Below are 22,418 nucleotides of genomic sequence, written 5' to 3'. Positions count from 1 at the left end.
CGTGGGCACAAACTTTAACAGCTAATAATGACAAATAAATGAGAATTTATTTGTCATTATTATTACAATCAGTGATGTGTCAGCGATGTGGTTGCACTCTGTAGGAACAAGTGGAATGGATTGATAATGACGTACTGAAAGAGCTCGCTCTACCTTACGCAATGAAGTGAAGGGAAATGGATAGATTTATGATCATATCTAAGTTATCATGTAGAATTATTTCTAAAGTTATTTATTTAAAGTCAAATTCTGGCCACTTTACATTTAATTTGTCTGTACTTTTTTTGTAATAAGAAAAGAAAGAAAGAATAAATAAATAAAAAATAAAGCAATGACAAATTATTTAGGGGGGCTTAAGAATATATTAATATTTTAGGGAGGCTTCACCCCTAAAATAGGTCTAACGATGTGCCTCTCCTTCACTCTTTACTCTCTAGCGTCTCCAGAGTTAATCAGAATAAGTTCCACTTTGTACACAGACATATTTTCTTTAGTTCCTGCATCCTTGGAAACATCTCTGAAGATCTTTAGTTCAGTTTTACAGCACCAATATATTTTTCTGTGGCGTTACCACTGACTGTTTATACTGTGGGTGTTACCGGCAAACTGTGTCTTCAACACATCTGCAGCGGTCCGTCCTTCTGTGGCGTCCGACTGGAAACTGCCGCTGACGATGAGAACCATTCCGCCTACTTAGCTACGGAAGCAGGTAAAGGCTAACACTAATTTAACGCATTTTGAGGATGTTTCAAGACTCGCACATCCCTTGTCTTGTGTTATCTATTTTAATTTTTGTTGGGGGGAGTATTTCACAGCACTGTCAGCATTTTAGCACCGTTGTAAATATAGATGTAATGTGACAGATTTGTTTTTAGCCTGTGAGCTAACGTAGCTAGTTGGTTGATGAATTTAGTCTTTTCTTGTGTATTTCTCTGTTGTGTGCAGTCTCCCTGCTGTTGCATGTTGTGTTTTTAGGATACTGCATGAATATTCTTCTTTTCCAGCGGATGAGTGGGAGTTGCCCCGTTGTCCACGTCGTTGTTGTTGGTCCACGATGGCTCACGGTGCCAGCAGGAGAGATTCCCCGGAGCTCCCTGACTTCTCCCTGTTGAAGAGACTGGCCAGAGATCAGCTCATCTACCTGCTGGAACAGGTAGGAACAAGTCACCTTTTATTAGTTTGACTGACACCTGGTTTCTACTGCAGAAACTTTACTAGTAATGTGGCATGTAAGGCATGCAAACAGTATGACACTGCAGTAGTAGTAGTAGTAGTAGTAGTAGTAGTAGTAGTAACCTGTCAGTGTGGAGTGTCTGTTGTCTTTCTGTGAATATATTCTGTATTATTATTACCAGAACCTTCATGGAAATCTCTCTGTTTATTTGTTGTGTAATGTATGGCATATACAGATTTATAGTTAGTTTGTAAGCTGTGTTTGTCACACACCCTGGGTTTTTATTCTGTGTTATTATTATTATTTTTCTGAGGAACAAAGTTCTGTGATGTTACCGAAGAGAAGGTTTAGCGCAGGACTGTTCTGTTGAAATGTTTTCCTTAGTGTACCTAATGAACTGGCAGGTTTGGGTACCGGGCTACAAACCCACGGGTGCAGATCCAATGTCAGGATTGATTACTTTAAGTCTCACTGACGCCAGAAGTGAAGCCGCCTCGTGGGGGCGACGGCGACGTTTATAGTTTACATGTTTTTAACAGGAGGTTTTGTTTTATTGCAGCAGTTTGCTCGTGTTGATTTAAATCTGGGAGCTGTTTTTAATGCTTAACTGACAGATTTTCACTTTGAAATTGGCATTTTCTGTCAACAGCAGGATGAAGGGTGTGACAAAAAAAAAAAAACATACACTGATCAATGTGAGGACAAAGAGCTCTGTCTTTGACTCTGGCACTGTGGCGTTTTATATTTGCATGGCAGAGATTTCTGTTTCAGATGATCATACTCTTTTTACTCACTCAATCATTTACCATCAGTCGGCACAACCGTCTGGGGAATTCGAGGAAATGTCACGTCCCATTGATCCAACGTGTAAACATGGCAGAGGAAAGAAATGATAGCTGTTCCTTATTCATTACCTGACAATCAATTATTTTTTAAAGCGGAGTAACGCAAACATCAGAGTTAAATCTAAATATATTGTTTATTACGGAGATAGATATACAATCTTTTATTTCGCTGAGGACGACTGAAAGCATATTGTGTGTCTTTGGTGCATGTCCTACATATTCTCTCTTATCGTCCAGCTCCCAGGGAAGAAAGACCTGTTCATTGAGGCAGACTTGATGAGTCCTCTGGATCGTATCGCTAATGTGTCAACGCTGAAGGTGAATCACATCACATCATACTCTCCCGACTCTTCAGACAAACTCTCTCCTCCAGTAAACGCTTTGTATCTTTATCTGTTTTTTTTTTTCTTCGGCAGCAACACGAAGTCGACAAACTCTACAAAGTGGAACACAAACCTGTTATCAGCACCTCAGATCAGTGAGCGAATCATTTTCACACCAACACAGAATTTTAACACACAAACACCTGATGTCTGCCAACGTTCAGCTTTTTCTCTTTTTTTGCAGGCTCTGTTTTTTGATCCGGCCAAGAATACAAACAGTGAAGTGGATTTGTGGTGAGTAGTTTAACTTATCACTATCATTAATAATTAGTAATCCTAATTAAAGATGGATCCACATATATGCAAAATAAAAACACAGAGAAATAAAGGTCAGATTATGTCCTGTGAGGGAGCTCTTTTGCCCATTTCTTTTTCTTTTTTTTTCGAATACCTGCAGCTTTAAATATCTGCCAGTTATTTACATTTACTATATATTATAAGAGCGTACGTGAAATTACCACAGTGACAACTTATTGACTGTAAAGTGAAATGTCTCAGCTTTCATTAACAGTTTGAATTTTTCCTATAACGCAAATTGTGACATAATTACAGTAATCCAAAATCAGTTGTGCAGTATATTATCTGTATTTTGTAGGTAAAATATGACTTGATCAGTAGCTTTAAACAATACCTATGTGCAGTTTACCTAAAAAAAAGTAACCTCAACTATTTCACGCTTTTATTCCTCTTTGTTCCAGATGTGGCCAATGCAGACAAGGCGGTGGGAAAGTTTAGAAGATACAAGATAATCTTTACTCCTCAGAAGGTATTTCCCGCTGCTGTTCTGCTGTTGTGTTGTTGTGTTGTCCCTTGTGTTAGATGAGCTTCTTGTGGATATTTACCCTCTGACCTTTCTTTGTTGTCCAGTTCTACGCCTGTGAAGCTGTGTTGGAGGAGCAGGGGATCTTTGGTGGTGAGCGTTTCTCGTTTTGCTTTTATGCTGTTTGTACCAGAAACATTAATCAGAACGAGTTAAAGTCATTTTTTTTCCTCCTCTTCGTACAGACGTGACCACTGACGAATGGGCTTTCTACCTCCTTCCACTGGACGAAGACATCGTCAGTCTGGAGCTGCCGGAGTTCTTTCCAGACAACTTCCTGGTAATGACACGAAAATAGATCTGGAGTCATTAACCGATACGTTGTTTCATCCCTTAAGACGGACAGCAGAAGCAGAAGTCTTCAACATTTTTTAGACTGATGAGAGATTAAGTAGGAACCACCTACCTACTACATGTGTTCTATATTTAACTCGGCCCAGTGCTACTTATAAATATACATCATTATTAGTGTTTTGTATTCAATATTAACCTAATCAAATATACATTTCAAACATGTGCAGCAGTAGGGTAACTGTGCAACTGCCATAAACATAAACATACCTGACTACTGTATAATCGACATATAAAGAAAACTAAACAAAGCGATCTATTCTGGCCTCATGGGAGCGAGCTGCACTGTTATCAGTCAATCAATCAATCAATCAAACTTCATTTATTGAGCACTTTTCATACAGAAGACGCAGCCCAAAGTGCTTTACATAAAAACACAAAACAATAGACCTAAGAGCAGACTCAGACGTGCACACACAGATACGAAAATTTTAAAAACACTGAGGAATTTAAGAGCAATGAGGAAACTCTATCCCACCCTCATCACCTTGAAGTTGAGCAAACACTACAGACATGAAAATAACTGTATAAAAACTGTAACTATAATATACATGTACTGTGCCTTTTGGACATCTTATTTTACAAAAGCATAAACAACTCGTAGTTTCTGACATTTTATCCTGACGCTTAATAATGAGAGTTATTAGTTATTAGTCCCAACAAAGAAATCTGATAAATAAATACATGGAAATAAATAAAAACGAGAGAAGTCTGTGAACGAAACATCAGAAAACTGTGTGGAAAAAAGACACCACATTGCAACTGATTAACCAACTCAACATGTCAGATCTTGTGACAGTCAGTGAAGGTCACTAAAGGCACCAAGGTGTGTCAGGGTGTAAAATATTTTATTTCTTTCTTCATCCAAGAACATCCTGAAAAACTCTAGAAAGAATCAAATGAGTCCACGTCGTTACTCTGAAACGGTTTCTTTCTATTTGATCAGAACAAATAACTGAGTGGTGCTGATGAAACCTTTTATTTTTTCAGGCAGGAGACCAGCGCTGGGTGAGGACGGCTGGCAGCGCTCTGCACCTCCTTCACTCTCTTTACGGCCCCTTCTCCAAACTCTACGGGATCGGACGTTGTTCCAAGGTGCAGAATGACTGAAGGAAACTTCATTCCAGTTTAAATACAATAAATCGGTTTATGCATGAACATTTCAGCCAGTGCATCCTCAGACTGAACCCTCTTAAAGGTGCTTTAAATGTGCTCACTCCTGCAGTGACAAACATCTGGCGGGTCCGTCTACTCTCTGGGTGTTTTTAAAGGATTGTGTGCTACCTGCAGCCTCTGCATGCTCGGTCTTTTGTAGCTACACCACAGATGGTTGGTGTGAAGCAGTGTGTAATATGCTTTGAACACGGTCACCTTCATTTGTTTGGTTAATCAGATATGAAGGTCTGAGGTATTTAATCCTACAGACCTCAAGATTATTGCCAGACAGTTTGAGAGCAGGAAAATTCAGCTCATTATCCTGCTTGGTTCTACATATTACAACAACGCTGTTCCTAGCGTTACATTTAATCTAATGTGCAGAGACAAAGTGCACAGGGATAAATTCTGTCTGTCTGACATCAGATGGTGTACGAGTCGTGGCGGGAGCAGGTGGAAGAGGGAGAACAAAAGACTCGACAGGCTGAAATAGGGAAGGTTTTTCTCATCGACAGAGGTAGGAGGTCGTCCTTCATCCTTCTCTCATCACATCCTGCGTTGTGCTTTCCTCCCCCCCCTCGCCGTCCTAACCTCTTCACTGTCGTTGCAGACGTGGACTTTGTCACTCCTCTGTGCTCGCAGGTCGTTTATGAAGGACTCGTGGACGACATATTTAAAATTAAATGTGGTGAGTGTCAGTTAATATTCAACATTGTTGTTTTCTAGTTGTTGTCTCATCTAAAGAGAATGCAAACACAAAATACAAAACACTTTGGATATAAATATACAAAAACTCACGCAGACACTAGAGATGTGGCTGAAAGTTGAGTCTCTCTGCTGGGTCATTCAGACTGTTTGTGTGGCGATGGACAGAAGAGTAGCATCTCATCTTTTGAGGAACTCCTAAGAATTGAGTCTGGCTCCATCACATTTAGGATGAGACATCAGAGAAAGTTTAGTTTTACAAGACTCAGTGTCAGAAACAGAAGAACAGGCTGACAAACCTCAACAAAACTGCAAGTAAGTGATAGGAGTGCAGCAAAACCAGCTCCAGGATGTTTATTATAAGCTTTTAAAGAATAAGGCTGAACTTATTATTGTTACTTATTATAGACAAGACACTTTATAAGGAGGTCAACTCTCCTTCTGGCTGCTGCTTCAGGATCCCAACAACAAGGACTCTGCTTCCCAGAATAGAATAGAATAAACCTTTATTTGTCACACAGTTGTAATTTGCAACAGCAAACATAGGAGCAGAAAAGTAACAAGAATCAAGAGTGGACTGTTTAAAAGATGAATAATAATTAAAAAAGAATAAACAATATTCAAGTATTGGCACATATTAAATTGCAACAAAAAGTATTGAATTGCACAGATAATAACTGCCGGATATTGTACAGGGTTATGCCCCCTACAGGATAAGTAGTGAAATGGTGAGTGTTGAACCTTGAGGTGTAATAATGTTGCACATATTACGAGTGTTCATTGTGGAGCCAAACAGCAGCAGGAAGGGATGATTTTTCTGGGCTAAGCTCGTCTGAACTCCCAAAGCTACGTCTTTCATGCTCTGCACTTATTCATACTTATTTTATACATAGTTTTTACTCCTCGTTTCTTAGTGCTGTGCACTTTATGCATTGTTTGCACTTCTGCCTTTCACTTTAATGTGTCACGTTTTATTAACAGTATTTTTTAATTATTATTATTAGTTTTTTACTCTTATTGTTGTTCTGATGTCGTCCTCGTCCACTGTGTCTCTGACGCCTGCTGCAAAATGAATTTCAATAAATCTGAACTGATCAGAGAAGCTGAGATTTTCCTCTTTAGCTGGTTTGATGTAGATTTACCAAAGAAATCAAAGCCCTCAGGTCCTGATGGGGAAAAAATATAAAAACTATAAAGTAAAAATACTTCATTCTTTAGATTGTTAAATAATTCATTTAGGTATAATTTCAAGCATAAATGATGATCAGGTGCAGTCGTCTCATCACATCCTTTGTGCTGCAGGATGCGTGGAGTTTGGACCGGACGTCACGTCCTCGGATAAAAGCGTGAAAGTCATGCTGACCTCTCAGGATAAGGTACGGCTGGTTTTTTAAACGTGTGAACACGTCTGCAGACTCGTTAAACGTCCGTTTGTCTCGTAGGTCTTCGGTGAAATCAGAAACGAGCATTTCTCCAACGTCTTCGGCATTCTCAGTCAGAAGGCCAGGAATCTGCAGACTGCGTATGATGTGAGTGAATGTTTCTGACGGTCACACAGTGACTTAACAATTCACCTGTGGTTCGTCATTTCAACTGCCACAACATTATGACCACTGACCAGTGAAGTGAATAACATTTAAACCATCTTCTGACAATTAAACGTTCTGCTAGGAAACTTTTGGACCTGGTGTTCATTCATGTGGATGTTACTTAGACATGTAGCACCCACCTAGACCAGACCAGCCCCCCCACCTCATAGCAATGACACTCATTGATGGCCGCAGGAGGCAGCCTGACACATGCATAGAAACATGTTAGGAACAATTAAAAACAACAGGACAAAAAGCTTGCATGACATCATAATGTATTATAGTGACGTTTAGGGACTATGTGATCTTTTTTAAGTTTAGTTTAGTTTAGTTTCATCTATTTATTGTCCATTGATTCGTGTGTTCCTTGGCATTTTACACTTTACTCGATTCTGCTATTCTACTTTTATCTGCTCCTGTCACATGTGGATTGTGTAATAATATGCAAACTATCCAATGGGATTAATAAAGTTGTATGAATCTGAAACAAGGTGTTGACCTGACTTAGACTAGATCCCAAACTGATCAAGTATCTGTGTCATCTGACATCCAACTTATTCAACCACTTCCTCTGACTTTTACTCTTCCACCTTCCACCTCTCTTACTCCATTAAAACATTTCTACTCACTTTTAAACTAGTTTTTATTTCTATCGTATATTTTGTGATGTTTTATGCATTAGTCTTTTTTTGTAAGGTGAGTGTTTTGGAAGGTACCACGAATAAAATCTTGTATTATTTTCATAATATAGAACCTTGTTCCTTGTGTTTTTTTGAAAGTGAGAGCTCAGCAGCTGAAACATTTAGTCTTTTTTCCTCTGTTTATTTCCACAGAAGCGTCAGGGGATGGACATAAAGCAGATGAAGACGTTCGTGTCGGAGGAACTTAAAGGATTAAAGCAGGAACATCGGCTCCTTAGCCTACGTGAGTTTCCCCTTTAGCATTCAGCTAATTAACATGTTCATCACATATTCCCGGTGATATTGACGGAGCTCGTCTCTTTCAGACATCGGTGCCAGTGAATCGATAATGAAGAAGAAAACTAAACAGGATTTTCAGGAGCTGCTGAAGACAGAACACTGTGAGAATAATTTACTCCCTCCAGATATTCCAGTTTCAGTTAAATGTGTTAATTAGTTAAGCTGTGAGACTTATTTATTGCTAGTGATGCCACGCAATAATAAAATAATAATAAAATAAAATTAAATAAATAGTATAAGCAAAACTATTTAAACACCATGATTTGCATAAATACGATTCTATAAGAAATCTAAGTTAATATCTACTATATACACATGAAGGTGCTATAATATGAATATGGGAAAAAAGCAAAATAATACACCAAGAATAATTTAAAAAGATAAAATCCACAGTTTTTTTTATTTTTACTGATTAATGCAAATCTTTATTTATTTATTTCTTTTATGTTCTCCCAGCTCTTCTTGAAGGATTCGACATCCGTGAATGTATTTCTTACATAGAGGAGCACATTAACAGACAGGTGAGTTGGCGTAAACAGGAGTAAATGGTCAGTTCTGATTTGTTTCCTATAATCTGTTTTTATTCTCTCCAGGTCTCTATGATAGAAAGTCTGAGGCTGCTTTGTCTTCTGTCTATAACGGAAAACGGTGAATTAACTTTCATTATTTCAAAACTCGGGATTATTCTCATGTTGTTTATTTAAGTAATTAATTAATTAATTAAACATTTTAATTACAGGACTCCTGCCAAAAGATTACCGCTCATTAAAAGCACAGTATCTACAGGTGAGTCTTTTACTTTTATTACACTATTTAATGTTTTTATATATATATATATATATAAACTATTCTACACTGATCAGGCATAACATTATACACTCCAAATATTGTAGTCACAAACATAGGCTTGAGGTAACACAGTGTGAGTATCAGATATTTCCAGTAGATGAGTGGGAAATTTGGGTTATCTTATTAAAGGTACTGATCCAATGGGCTTGGACCCTAGTGGAACGTGCTAATGTAGGGTCAGATCTTTTTCTACCTAAACTACAGAGGGTAACAGAACTCCTTTTTTTTTTACTATTCCCTCTTGATTGATCCTCATTGTTTCATTAAGACCCAGTTGGTTCAGGGCTCCAGAGGCAGAAAATACTGCGACACAAACCTACACACATTGATCTTACTTCCTAACGATCCCCTGACGTCCGTTATATGGAACATATGGAATATTTCACCCTTTCACTCATTTTGCTGAGGTGTAACCTTTGTGGACCTCGTTCCAGAGCTACGGGGTGGAACATCTGCTCACACTTGCCAACCTGAGGCAGCTGGGGCTCCTGGTGGAGCAGCAGCCGGGGGAGACGCTCACCGTCATGGAGAGCAAAGTGGGCAAACTCGTCAACGACAAAACGGGAGGTAACACCAGCATCATGTGTTTAGTCTCTTCCTTAAAACAGTATTTCTCTCGACATCTGTACCAATGCCACAAAGTGCACAAACCTCCGTCTTATTGCTTCCGTCTTTTCAGGAAAACTGACAGATGCCTTTTCTTCTCTGGCAAAGAAGAGCCATTTCAGAGCCCTGAGCAGAAAACTAAACTTGGTAAGATACGATAAGATACGATATACGATACGATATACGATACTATACAATACTATACGATACTATACGATACGATACCATACGATACGATACGATACGATACGATACGATATACGATACGATATACGATACGATATACGATACTATACAATACTATACGATACTATACGATACGATACCATATGATATGATACCATACGATACCATACGATACGATACGATATACGATACGATACGATACGATATATACGATATGATACAATACGATACGATACGTACGATACCATAAGATACTATAGGAAATTATATCGTAAGATACATTATTACAAGATACAATAAGATACTACAAGATATGATACAATACGTTACGGTATGATAAGATAAGTTTTATTTGTCACATGCACAGTTATACATACAGTGTTGGAAAAAAGTTTTCGGACACCCCATGCATTTGTGAAATATTGCATTAATATAAACTCTTACTTCTTCAAGTGCAATTTCTTTTAGTACAGTCACAGACAAAATATAAAAAAATACATAAGAGATTTTGAGTATTGGGTCATTTTGGTGCCAGTGATCCACTGATGAAGGCTGAGCTTTTTTATTACAAGACAAAATTGTTGTTGCCATGCTTCATGTTTATTTAAAGCCAGTGTACTTGAAAGTTCTTCACTGACAAAAATGGTTAAACTTGAAACCTAACTCAGGAAACAGTGTTGACTTTGATACCAACAGCGTTGAGAACCAACATATTGAAACAACAATAAACAAAAAAAATATCATCTGTATTTGTTTGCATTATGCACATGCATTTACCATATTTTAAAGCAGCTGTGTGAGTAAATTAGCTTTACTATTTCTCTTCCCATAAAAAGCAGCATATACTGTTTTCAGTCTCAAAGCTTCACAACTTTGTTAACTGTTGAAAGGTGCCAAAGACCGACGAAGAGTACGACCTGCGCGTCCCACGAGACATGGCCTACATCTTCAGCGGTGCCTACGTCCCTCTGAGCTGCCAACTGATTAAACAGGTGAGTTAACCTGCAGGATTCATTAACTGCCAGTGACCTGTGGAGGAAACCAGTGAAATTATTAGAGCTCTGTTTACATCTTTTTAAATGTTTCCCCTCGGTGTGTGGTCACGTAGGTGCTGGAGAGAGACGGTTGGACGGGGCTTGAAGAAGTCACCAGGCTACTGAATGGACATGACTTCGCAGTAACAGGTGCTATACTGTATATTACTACTCCTATATTAACTCCTATATATTACCACAAAGTTATAACAGACTTCTGGGTTGATGGGTCTTTGTTGGGGTCCGTCCTGTTGGGTCCATAAATTCCCAGGTTACAAACGGTAAAATTGTCTGTCATTGTCCTTCTACAGATCTCTAGTAGTTGTAGGCCAGGGGTGTCAAACATACAACCTGACAAATCTTTGCAAAGTGTGAAAATTACATAGAAGACTGCAATTAATTTGCAATTTTCAGTATGCTATTCTTAATTTGTCCACTGTTTAAGTAAGAGTAGAGGACAGAACACAACACCCAGAACTGAACAGCAGACAGCAGTGCGCCAAAATTGCATCTATTTTACCTGGATGACACACAAACATAAATACGTTATATAATATGAGAAAGCTGAAGTAATTTTTACAATAGAAAAATGCACATCTACAGATTTTGATGAGGCGGAAACCTCCAGGTCTGAGTGATGAATCCCATGCAGCAGTGCAAAAAGCTGCAGTTCATCTAGTGGCCACTAGAGGCTCCAAAAGAAAGCAAATCCCCATAGACCCCCCATGTTAAAAAGACCAACGTTACAGCATTATTACACATGTTTACAGCCTGGTACAAAAAACGATTTTAGTTTCAACAGTTTTTTTCACTATTCATGACCCCTAGCTGCTTTAGCTCCACCCCAACACATATTTGGAGTACCCGAGTGTCGTCAGAGTAAAGTTCATCCAACATGGCTCTGCCCACTTCAGGCTTCATAGGTTTGTCCATCAGTGGTTTTTACAGAGTCTCTGTCTCATCAGGAGCCAACGGAGGTGATTCGGGAGCAAAGACCGACTCTCAGCGCATCATTCTGGTCATGTTCCTCGGCGGATGCACCTTCTCTGAGATTTCAGCTCTTCGTTTCCTCGGCAGAGAGAAAGGTAAAAATGTCGTTGGTGTTGCTTCAGCTTCAGTTCTGCTGTCCTGACCGTCAGACTAAAAATCTAACAGATGAAAGCCACTAATGATGATTCATTAGAAGTACTTTATCAATGCCCTAATTCTTAGTAATCACTCTGAGTATAGACCCTTTCATGGTTTGTAAATAATGTGGCATTTTTTGAGGGGCGGGGCTTAACTGGAGGCAAAACGTCTCAAACACAGTAGCCAACGGTGGTTAGCATATTTCAACGGACTGGTTTGGCTGAGGTGGGTGAGGAAAACACATTTTTTAGAAAATATATTAATACACTCACTCCTCGAGATTGTGAGTGTTATTTTAAAAAGCTGACTTGATGGCACACATCACCGACCCCTACTCGTTTAATTGCCAAACCAAAGTTGTCTACAACTGTCAGTGGCTGGTGATTTCCAGTTAGTATTTTTGACTTTTAGGTTTTGGCACCAAAAATACAGCAAGATGACATTTTCACTTTAATTTGAAAGGTTTTATCATTTACCATTTTTCAATAGCTTTTAATACTTGTATAGCTTTGCTGTGTTTGCATTGTGAACGTCTGTTATTTTAATGTCATTGCATGTGCACAAGGACACTAAAGACATTCTGTTATTTCTTTTTTATTATTTTTTTTACAATGTAAAGCGTAAAGCTGATTTAACACAGGGACATGTCTTTCAATAAAACACATGGAGATTGAGCTAATTTTAAGATAGGATATAATATATCTTCATTCTCCCACAGGAGACATTTTACTACATAATATTATTTAAAAAAGTGAAAGCTGTACCAAATTATTGTTATTGTGACTGATTTACAAATTAACACCATTCAAAGACCTGGAAATAGGTTCAAATAGCATTTTAACAAACGTCTCTGTTTTCTTGTCGCAGGTTATAAATTCATCGTGGTAACCACTGCAATTACAAACAGTTCAAGACTTTTAGAGGCTCTGCTGGACAACCATGTATGAAGCTGCAGCCAATGATGTGACACCTGGAAACTTATTCAAATGGACAATTATGAACACATTCCTGCAGCCTGGTGGCATGCGCTCCCTCAAACTCTACTATTACAGGTGGAGAAACGCTCGCTTCTGGCCTGTTTCCTACAACTACAACATTAACGTAAAGATGTAAACAAGTGAATAAATGTTTTAATACAGTTGTCGCTGTTCTATTATGTAGTTATTTAGAAGGGATTTACCGGTTGATGTGCTCACTCAGTCTAAAAATAACAACAGCTCTATTAATGCCAAATTACATTACCGCACCCGGCACGGACACCGGTGTGTTTGTTTAGCTCATGAGCAACTCGAGGACTGGGCGGTTCCTTCGCATCGTCAACGGAAGAAACTCCCGGGCGGCTCGATATGGTGTGGCACAGCAAGCGCACCCTGATCAACCAGCCAATCAGAGAGCAGAACGCTGCGGAACGCGTATTTTGAACTGTAAACTGTCAGAGCAGACACCGAGGAGGAGACCGACCTGTACCTTCTCTCTGACAAGTTCAGGCTTTAACGTTACACTGTCTCTACCTATCATCGCAAACGAGTCTGGAATTCAAAATGAGAAAGAGGTAAGGTGTTTTTTTTTTTCGGTTATTGTTTGTGAAGAAACGCTTTTTTTTTTTGACATTTTTAGCGAACGTTAGGTGTGTTAGCAACTAGCTAACTGTTAGCCAGATAACGTCAACAACGGTCGGCCGGTGGATGAGTGGTTTTTGTGTTTGGTTTTAATGTCACCAGCGACTCGAACACGTGTGTAATGGAAATGATGTATTAGTAAAAAAGTGATCTGATGTGTGCTTTCCACCACTAGCGAGGTGCTCGCAGCGGAGTCTGTGTCGTGCCTGAATAAAGCGCTGTGCCACCTGAAGGACATTTGGGAGGAGATCGGCATCCCCGAGGACCAAAGGCTCCAGAGAACCAATGTGGTCAAGAACCACATCAAGGTAAGGTTTGGCATGTGGTAAAGACAACAGCAATAAACTCTAAACGTGTAAATATCTCACTTCGGCACCTGTGGGGTTTCGGTGCAGGTTTAATCTTTGATCCGAAGTCATGAATGAATGAATGATTGAGTGGATGGATGGGGTTTGGGTGTGTATGTTTGAGCTGGGTGGGGGGTGCTACTCACAAAAGGAAATCATTTTAGGTGAAACTAGACGTCTTTAGAGGTCATCTGGGTTTTGGTCCGGGGGGTTTCAAATGATTTAAGGTGAAAATCAGTGATGAGTTTTGTGTAACAGCAGCAGGACAAGACACTGCAAAAATACAAGGTCACTGTATCATTGCTGATAAGAAAACAAGACAGAGTGAATAAGAACACTTGTAGTTATTTGCATAATCTTAAGGAGTGGTTTACAGAATTAAATAACTAAGTAAAACTCCTGACAAGACTCGATATATTGACCAAGAATCCAGGCTTCTCTGCTGTTGGAAATAAAGTTTCTTGGTTTTGTGTGATAAATTTGTACCTCTGTCTTCTGTAAAATGTTCTTACATAATCAGAATTACTTTATTGGTCCCAGGGTGAAATTACTTTTCATTACAGCAGTAGCTCCTATCCAAAGTATGCTAGTGTTAAGAACAAACGTTGGTTAATCCAGTTGGTTAAAACGCTGTCATCTGCTTTGTCCAGGTCAGAATAAAGGATATTTGTTAATATAATTTCACAAGGGGATCTTTTCATTTGAATATCAGAAACGGGAAACCAAGAAATGTACTGACAGGGACTTAATAAAGTGTAGGAAAATAAGTTTATTGGCAAAAACTTGCTTTTATTTATTTATTTTTACAAATCTACTGCAGCTTCTTGTTCATTCTTTTAATTAACTTTCTCTGTGTTTCTGCAGTGTTTTGTAATTAGCAGCTTTTGATAATTATAAATCCTTGTTTCTCCTTAAAACTGGTGGTTAGAGATGATAATAAAGACAGTAAAAACAATCAGAAAGTAGTGCAAAAATTCACATTTTATGTTTTCTACAGCTGAGTAAAAACACTGCATGTTCCTTTCATCAGTGTTTGCAGGTCATTCCTCATACTGATCCTTGCTGTACTTGTCCCAAGCCTGTATTGTCCCGCTTTTGTTTGCTTTTAGTCAACATTTACCCAGTTCTGCTCCTTCTGTTTTTGAGAATTGTCAGCGGTTATGTTGTGGGATTATAAGTTGATATTCCTTGTGTGTCCAACATCCAGCATGTTTGATTTGATTCACTGTACATTTCCAACAGAATTTACTGGAAATGATGATCAAAGAAGAAGAATCTCTGAAGAAGAGACTCATACAAAGCATTCAAACATGTAGGACAGAGATGGAGAAACTCTGCTTGGAACTTCAACTTCCTGTGTTTGAGGTAACGGCGACAAATTTACTTTTTACTTTTATTTATTTATTTTTTTTTACTGAAGAACAAGTATGAGCTCTGTGGATTATTCCTTCAAACACTAGACGTCAGATTCCACAACACCACCAGTAGCAGACGACAGCAACTGCCTACATTTCCTTTACTGTAACTATCCACAGTATTAACCATTAACAGTATTACTCACAGTATGTTGCTTAAGAAACTCTGTGATTTTTAGTGGTAAATGAAAATGGCTTGAGGAATTTTAACAATCCTTTTAAATGATTTTTTTGCAGACAAAAACAAACACTGTGAGAATAGGGACAAAAAATTGGCAGAGAACAGCTACAACATGAAGAATAAGAAATAAAAAAATAATAATAATGTAGAGACGACAGGATTAGATGAAGAGAAACATAAATTAAATACATCACTAAAGTAATAATATGTAATAGTCAAGGGGAAAATAAAGTAAATGACATGTAAGTCGGTTACAAACAGACAAAGAAAATAATAATAAAAATGAATAAAATCAGAAATGTGATTCAAAAGAAGGGCTCTATGAACAATTGTGGCACTTCTTAAAATGTGTTTTTGTTATTATCCTGTGTATTATCCTCAGGAGGAGGACGGCATCAGCATGCTGCAGCAGGAGAAGAACATCCGCACGCAGATGGAGGCTCTGCTGAAGGAGAAGACTCAGCGGATGCAGCAGCTGAAGGCTCTGTTGGATCAGGACCAGGACCTGTGCGACATCCTGTGCTCCATGCCCTACGGCATCGCCCCGGACTCCGTTCCCTCGCTGGAGCAACTGGAGAGCTTCTCCCAGCACATCGCCCACCAGAACGCAGAGAAGGTCCGAGCTCCCTTAGTCACGACCGCATCACCTCACGTTCTGGTGTCTTCATCACTGGGAAAGCTTTATTTAATAATTAAGAACAAGAAGAAGTTTAATTCGCTAAGATTTGTCCTCCAGAAAAAGGCTGCAGATCACTTTATAAACCCACAAACTCTTGTCCTACACGTCTGAGGTATTCTGCTTCATGTTAACAGGCAAAGAGATACGCTGAGTTCACTGACATCAAGAGGCAGATCATCTTGTACATGGGAGAGCTGGACCACATACCTGAGACCAGCTTTGAGAAGGACGTCGTCTGTGAGGACGAGGACTCTTTTTGCCTTTCCAGAGACAATATTACTTCACTGAAGCTGCTTCTTTGTCAGGTAAGATCATTGTTTTAATAACACAACTTTAGATTTAAGCTGATAACCACGTGCTGAGTTACTGACTTATGACTTATCTTTGTGTTATCGATGTTGCAGCTGGAGGAACGCAAGGTGGAGAACGAGGCGATGTGCGAGAGTCACCGGGAAAAGATCCAGCGGCTGTGGGACCGACTGCAGGTTCCCCAGGAGGAGAGGGAGGTTTTCAACGAGCACATGGTCTCATCCAAGAAGAGGAACCTGGAAGCGGTGAGTAAAATGTTCCCGTCTCTGTGCTGCTGATTTCCTGGTTGGTTCATCCTGCTGTTCAGTTCACACGTTATCGTTCCTCCACAGCTACAAGCAGAAGTGCAGCGTCTGGAGGATTTAAAACTGCTGAACATCCGCAACGTCACAGACGCCATCCGCTCTGAGATCGCCGTGTTTTGGGAGAAGTGTTTCTACAGCACGGACCAGCGGCAGGCCTTTGCACCGTATTTTAGCGGTTTGTTCTCCTGTTTGACTTTGATGAATCGGTGTTATGTATTATTGTTTTGTTTTCTAACACTGTAATTGACTGTTTCTAGAGGAATTTACTGAGGACCTGTTGAGTCTACACGATGCTGAGATCCAGCGCCTGAAGCAGCATTATGAAGATCACAAAGAACTGTTCGACGGGGTCCACAGATGGGAAGAAAGCTGGAGACTGTTCCTGGAACTGGAGGTGAGGACACGGCTGTTTGTAGTAAATTACTGATCAAACAACATCAGTAGTTAATCATGCAATAAACAGACATTTGTCACAAATTTAGTTTCAAATTATTAATGCTATATTATTTTGGAAAGACTTATCTCTGCTACTTGTCATTGTCAACTCCTGACAATGTCATGAAATCCAGTTTGTTCCCAACTCAATTGCTCTGATTTGTTGCAGCACTACCCACATATTTATTTTTTCTCTGTTGGTTGAGACACAACTATTCAAATGGCTTTTATCAGACTCATATTCTGGCTACTCACCTGGATAATCGTGATCTTTGTCATTCATAGAAAAAAGCCACAGATCCGACGAGATTCACAAACAGAGGAGGAAACCTGCTCAAGGAGGAGAAACAGAGATCTGAGCTGCACAAAAGTCTGCCAAAGGTGAGACATGAACCTTTAGCTTCTAAAAGCAGGAGTGTCTAACGTTTTCATCCATATTCATATTTATGCTGCGGGCGAGATTAGACACTCTAGCTGTTTGTAAAGAATTTTTCACAGTTTTTAAATCAAATTAAAGTCTTTTCCTTAATTGCACATGTTCCATCCTGTCACTACGACAGTAGACAGACTGCAGTGCACTTCTTTTACTTAAGAAATCTGAGGTTGTCCATAACATGCATTGGAAAGGAATAGTTCATCAAACATATTCGTAACTGTTCTATCTGCACCAAGACAAAGAGAAACATTTTGTTATTCTTAATCTAAACTCAGTGGCTGAATGTTTTTTGTTTTTTTATAAAGCTTGAGAAGAAATTAAAAGCCCAGATTGACGAGTGGGAAAGCGAGCAGGGCCGAGAGTTTCTAGTAAACAGCCAGAAGTTTCTGCAGTACGTGGAAGAGCAGTGGGAGCTGCACCGAGTCGAGAAGGAACAGGAGAAACTAGAAAGGGTGAACAAGATGATTTTTTTTAATGTCAGTCATAATCATATCATGATGCTTTTCTAAGAAACGCACTGACACCTCCTCTGTATAAAATCCTAACAGCACCTGAAGAAGAGCAAACAGACGGAGGAGGACATGCTGTACGGGACAGCGGTACGAACCCCAACCAAACGCAGATTGCTCGGCACGAACACCCCAAATAAATCCAGAAAGGTGAGTTTCTGTTTTTACTTAAATCTAGAAAGTATAAAACCTACCTTTAATAGACACTTCATTTCCTTTCAGTACTAACCCACGTCCCGTCTCTCTTATCAGTTTAATGCAACCTCCAGCATTTCTAGTGCCACCTCTAACAGCACCATGCGCTCCGTCTTTGGCGGGACCGTCTGTCGCTCTCCTGTGCCCCGCCTCCCCCTCTCTGCAAATAAGGTTGGTTTCATTTTTTTAAGACTGTTGTCGAGGACACGACATGATTAGGCCCCATCTTCCCCAAGTCCTAAGTAGGGACACCACAATGCTACTTATGTTTATTTACAAAAATGAAACAAAGTAAAGGTGAGTGAACTTCGGGATGGACTAAGGCCACAATAACAAACCAAACTATCCTACCTAGAAATAAAACAGATAAACTAATAAACCCGAACAAATGAGCAAACACTTAGCTACATACCTAACTACATAAACAGGAGAAACGGAGGTAACAAAACTGGCAGTTCACTCCTACTACTCCAAGGAAACTAACTAATAATCAAACAAACGTGCAAAGCTGTGGCCGGTTGGGAAAAGGAGATAAGGAATGCCGCCATCTTGGCTTCATATATATATACATATATATATATATACACATATATATATATATACACATATATATATATATATATACACATATACATACAGGTGCTGCTGCCGCTAATCACGAGCCAGGACCGGGGCCTTCCCACCAATCACCTCCTGGGCGTGGCACACACCTAATATGCACAATCAAAGCAAAGCAGCAACACAACAATTCATAGACATAAGTGCAAATCGACAAGAAACAGAAGTAAATACACACTATATACATGGGAGGGATAAATGATAAGGTGTAAAAATGTGGATGGAGCAGCATTAACATGAATAACAGGGAGTTATCAGTTACAGAACATGTTAAGATAAGATTCATAGTATAATGCACAATGAAATGTATTTTTGCACTTACAGCCAGTGGTTTAAAAAAAAAGTACTACAGTAATAATTACACACAGCTCCCAGGGTAAAACTACAAGTATAGATGTATAACTGAGAAAAATAAAATTAAACTAAAATCTTTTGATTGATTTTAAAGTACATCCAGATGCAGATCGGCAAATCAGGATTTAACTACTTGCTCAATCTGATCGTTTCCAATAATTTGCCTGAACGTCCAAAGCAGAAAACTTTGCTGAAATAATTTCTGGCTTTTGTAGCTCACTTCTTTATGTACTTTAATTCTTCAGTTCATTCTGATGACATGTGGGTTGATTCTTTTGATTCTTTCTGTTCCTCTGATGTGACTCCTTCCTTCATCAGACTCCGGCAGCGCGGACGCCGGGTGGATGTAAACCACCTCATCCGAGGCTCCAGAGCTGCAACAAGGAGAATGTGGCCCAGTCGAAGGGGACCCCTCTGAGTGGTGCGTTGCTGACCCCTGCTAGTCCACAGCGTAACTTCAGCATAGCCTCTGTTGCCAGCACATATTCAGAGTTTGTGGTAATTTACACTTTTGTTTCTAATATTTTTTTTTTTCTCCTCTGCTTCGATGCAATAACACATTCAAGCTTATTGTGGAGGAGGAGGAGGACGATGATGAACAAATGCTAATGATGTAAATTTATATTTTAGAGGGACTTGGTCAACACTGAATCTGTTCAGTCAAGGTGTGTTTGTGTCCTGAAATCTCGTGTAATCCTCACTAATGTCTTTTCATTTAAACTGCATGCCTCTAATCAAGGAATAAAATAACCCTTAAACAGACGGTTAGCCGGATGTTTTTAGCTTTCAAGCGTTAGCAGACACTCATGAGACATGAAGTGTTCAGTTCCAGGAAGTCCAGATCAACTAGCAGGTCCATGAGTTTCAGGTGAACACTGAAACATGATTTAGGAGCTCTGTAAACTCTGAACTTATCATGGTGGCTATTATTTTACCTTTTGTCATGAGTATGTGACGTTTCACTTCATTCCATCCAGCAAGGAAAAAGGTTTAGCCACATATTTTATCGTCCTCTCTGTAGTCACACAACATCCAACATCGTGACACTGACCTAATCTTGGCCCCACAAACCGACACTCTCACAGCCTGCACTACTATCCCAGCTTCCTCCTACCATCCTTTCATTTTTCTAAAATCATTCATACGCTTTGATAATGTGGCTCATCATCAGTATGTTTTCATGCACATGAAAAATTAAAAAAACAAAACAAATTATTGCCTTAATCTGACTTTAACTAGACAACTTAAGTGCATGTAAACATGTCCAACTCCAACTAAAATCAGAGCTCTCCTCATCTGATTGAGATGCACGGATAATGTGATTGGAAATCAGTTTTCTCCGTCATGTATACGCTTAATCAGAATTAATCAGAAAGGGATTCATATCGCCATCTAGTGTGGAGGAGGAGGAGGAGATGTTCCCGTCTGGTATTCCATTTTTTTGTGTTGGGACAAGGACCACATGCAGAAAATCAAATTTGGAGCATAGCTCCGTTAAGCTGTGCATGTAAAAGCACTGAGAGATTAGTGATGAGAGAGAGCTTATGTTTGGTTCAAAGACGTCTCCCCATATGATGCGACCAGCAGGGACACCCACCTGTCAGTCATAGCAGTCAGGGCCTTAATTATGTGATTATGTGAGTCCTGTTAAGTCCTGATGTAGTTTAAATGTCCATTTCATGAACCATCATGTTTATAGCTGATGTAAAGTTGGGTATTTTATCACATGCACCCTGCAGACCAGCCTGAACTAATGCTACGCTTCACGTTGTTGCTGCTGCTGCTGCTGCTCACTGACTTACATGAGCTGCATTTATTTTTATCTTCATCTGTTTGTTTGTCTGTGTGACTGTGCCTTCTTCTTACATAACAGTCACCACAGTGTGACATGATGATGATAAGTGTCTCATCAACCTTTAACCTGTTTGTCTTCATCCACAGCGAGACCTGTCCAAGACCTCTAACGCCAAGATCCAGCACGACGTCCTGAACTCTACCACCACCAACACCAACAACCTCTGACCTCTGCACTGTCCCGGTCGGCTCCTAGTATCAGCACCCTTCCAGTTAAGCTCTGACCTCGTCCTTAGAGGATCACTACCTTTCACCGCTTTTATATGTAAATGAAGGTAATAATATATTAAGTGTTAAGATGGAGATAAATGAGGGAAAAGACTCATCTCTCAAAGTCTGATCCCAGTTTATCACCATCTGCAGGAGGGCAAAAAAAATATGTTAGTAAACTAACACTACTGTCTAATTTTCCAGTTATTGAAATATCTAAATTGTTCTCTGTACATTATCCTGCACATTGTTTTTTTTTTTTATAAAGACAAAAGAAAGTATGTCTTTCTGAAGTTATGCAATCTGGGGTTACAGACCAAAATGTATTAAGAATACATGGCACCTTCTTTTTTATTTTTAGAAAATATATTGCAATGGGTGGTGTATTTTTTATATGCGGACTCACACTGTTCCAGCCAAATCTGTTTTTATAAATGTATGTATTTGTGTATATATTTCTATATATTTCTCCTTGTTCTCTTCGTAGAAGCTCCACAGGTTCACACAGATGTTGGGCGGTGAAGACGCTTGAATGCCATATATTTGTGCTACATATTCGTTTAAATGTAGATAAATCACACAGATTCACTATCATGGCTGATTTGGAAACGCTTGTCAAAATATAATAAATGCATTTTCACTCCAACTTTTCTAAAATATTTGTTCAAAGGAAACAAACGTGGAGACTTTCTGATGGTGGTTAGTTTTGTATTTAAAGGTTTTATGTATTAACTAAAACATCCATACTGGTGTTAAGAATAATTTGACCTTCTGTTCTCAGGTTTTTCAACCAGTGCAGCTTCAAACAGTTCATGAGGTGTGAGTGAATCTGATTTGTCTTCCAGGAAGTTTTATAGGGTATAAAAATAATTATGTGCTTTACTTGCATGTCAAGTATTTTGGCTCTTACAGCCTAAATAAACAAAGTCAACAAAATGCGAGCCACGGTTTAGATGTGGCCTCTGTGTCAGCACATTCCCCGACTGAAGTTTAACCATTTACCCGTTGGACCGTGATAACCCTCGTATGCAGCGGTTTCACTTCTCAGAGCTAAAAGCCATCAGTGCCATGCAATATGGCAAATTATGGGAATCAGTGTTTCAAGATCTGAAAAACTCAACACCTCATCTGATTTAAACTAGAAACA

General features: G+C 39.3%; 2 protein-coding genes across 5 annotated transcripts; both read left to right on the top strand.

The window, feature by feature from the left end:
- Positions 1-655: 655 nt before the first annotated feature.
- Positions 656-12,946, top strand: vps33b (VPS33B late endosome and lysosome associated). The gene is made up of 24 exons (XM_047581383.1): positions 656-709; positions 1,005-1,153; positions 2,257-2,337; positions 2,436-2,497; positions 2,587-2,636; positions 3,101-3,168; positions 3,270-3,315; positions 3,408-3,502; positions 4,564-4,668; positions 5,155-5,245; positions 5,339-5,416; positions 6,736-6,809; positions 6,876-6,962; positions 7,856-7,946; positions 8,029-8,103; positions 8,459-8,523; positions 8,596-8,650; positions 8,742-8,788; positions 9,286-9,418; positions 9,531-9,604; positions 10,534-10,635; positions 10,752-10,827; positions 11,643-11,762; positions 12,673-12,946. The coding sequence occupies exons 2-24, from the start codon at positions 1,055-1,057 to the stop codon at positions 12,750-12,752; spliced, it is 1,854 nt and encodes a 617-aa protein (XP_047437339.1). The 5' UTR covers positions 656-709; positions 1,005-1,054; the 3' UTR covers positions 12,753-12,946.
- Positions 12,947-13,072: 126 nt separating this feature from the next.
- On the top strand, positions 13,073-21,917 carry prc1b (protein regulator of cytokinesis 1b). Of its 4 annotated transcripts, none has more exons than XM_047581388.1 (15): positions 13,073-13,357; positions 13,600-13,732; positions 15,014-15,136; positions 15,750-15,983; positions 16,181-16,351; positions 16,451-16,600; positions 16,688-16,835; positions 16,918-17,054; positions 17,381-17,476; positions 17,837-17,983; positions 18,080-18,190; positions 18,293-18,406; positions 19,526-19,628; positions 19,838-19,872; positions 21,149-21,917. In XM_047581388.1, exons 1-14 carry the CDS (start codon positions 13,347-13,349, stop codon positions 19,855-19,857), a joined length of 1,698 nt encoding a protein of 565 aa, XP_047437344.1. In that variant the 5' UTR covers positions 13,073-13,346; the 3' UTR covers positions 19,858-19,872; positions 21,149-21,917. The 4 variants fall into 4 exon arrangements, with proteins under 4 accessions (XP_047437344.1, XP_047437341.1, XP_047437343.1 ...); XM_047581385.1 differs by having other exon boundaries at positions 19,526-19,705; XM_047581387.1 differs by lacking the exon at positions 19,838-19,872.
- Positions 21,918-22,418: the final 501 nt, after the last annotated feature.

The sequence above is a fragment of the Mugil cephalus genome, chromosome 3, assembly GCF_022458985.1.
Source record: "Mugil cephalus isolate CIBA_MC_2020 chromosome 3, CIBA_Mcephalus_1.1, whole genome shotgun sequence".
Classification (NCBI taxonomy): Eukaryota; Metazoa; Chordata; class Actinopteri; order Mugiliformes; family Mugilidae; genus Mugil; species Mugil cephalus.
This window is presented reverse-complemented; position numbering and strand designations above follow the sequence as displayed.

Bases quoted from the DNA above. Each gene is read 5' to 3' on its own strand.
- vps33b (XM_047581383.1), top strand. From the start codon at position 1,055: ATGGCTCACGGTGCCAGCAGGAGAGATTCCCCGGAGCTCCCTGACTTC. The intron at 3,316-3,407 runs GTGAGCGTTTCT...CTCTTCGTACAG, and splicing joins GGAGCAGGGGATCTTTGGTG to ACGTGACCACTGACGAATGG. The intron at 5,246-5,338 runs GTAGGAGGTCGT...CTGTCGTTGCAG, and splicing joins GGTTTTTCTCATCGACAGAG to ACGTGGACTTTGTCACTCCT.
- prc1b (XM_047581385.1), top strand. The intron at 15,984-16,180 runs GTCCGAGCTCCC...TCATGTTAACAG, and splicing joins CCCACCAGAACGCAGAGAAG to GCAAAGAGATACGCTGAGTT. The intron at 16,836-16,917 runs GTTTGTTCTCCT...GACTGTTTCTAG, and splicing joins CTTTGCACCGTATTTTAGCG to AGGAATTTACTGAGGACCTG.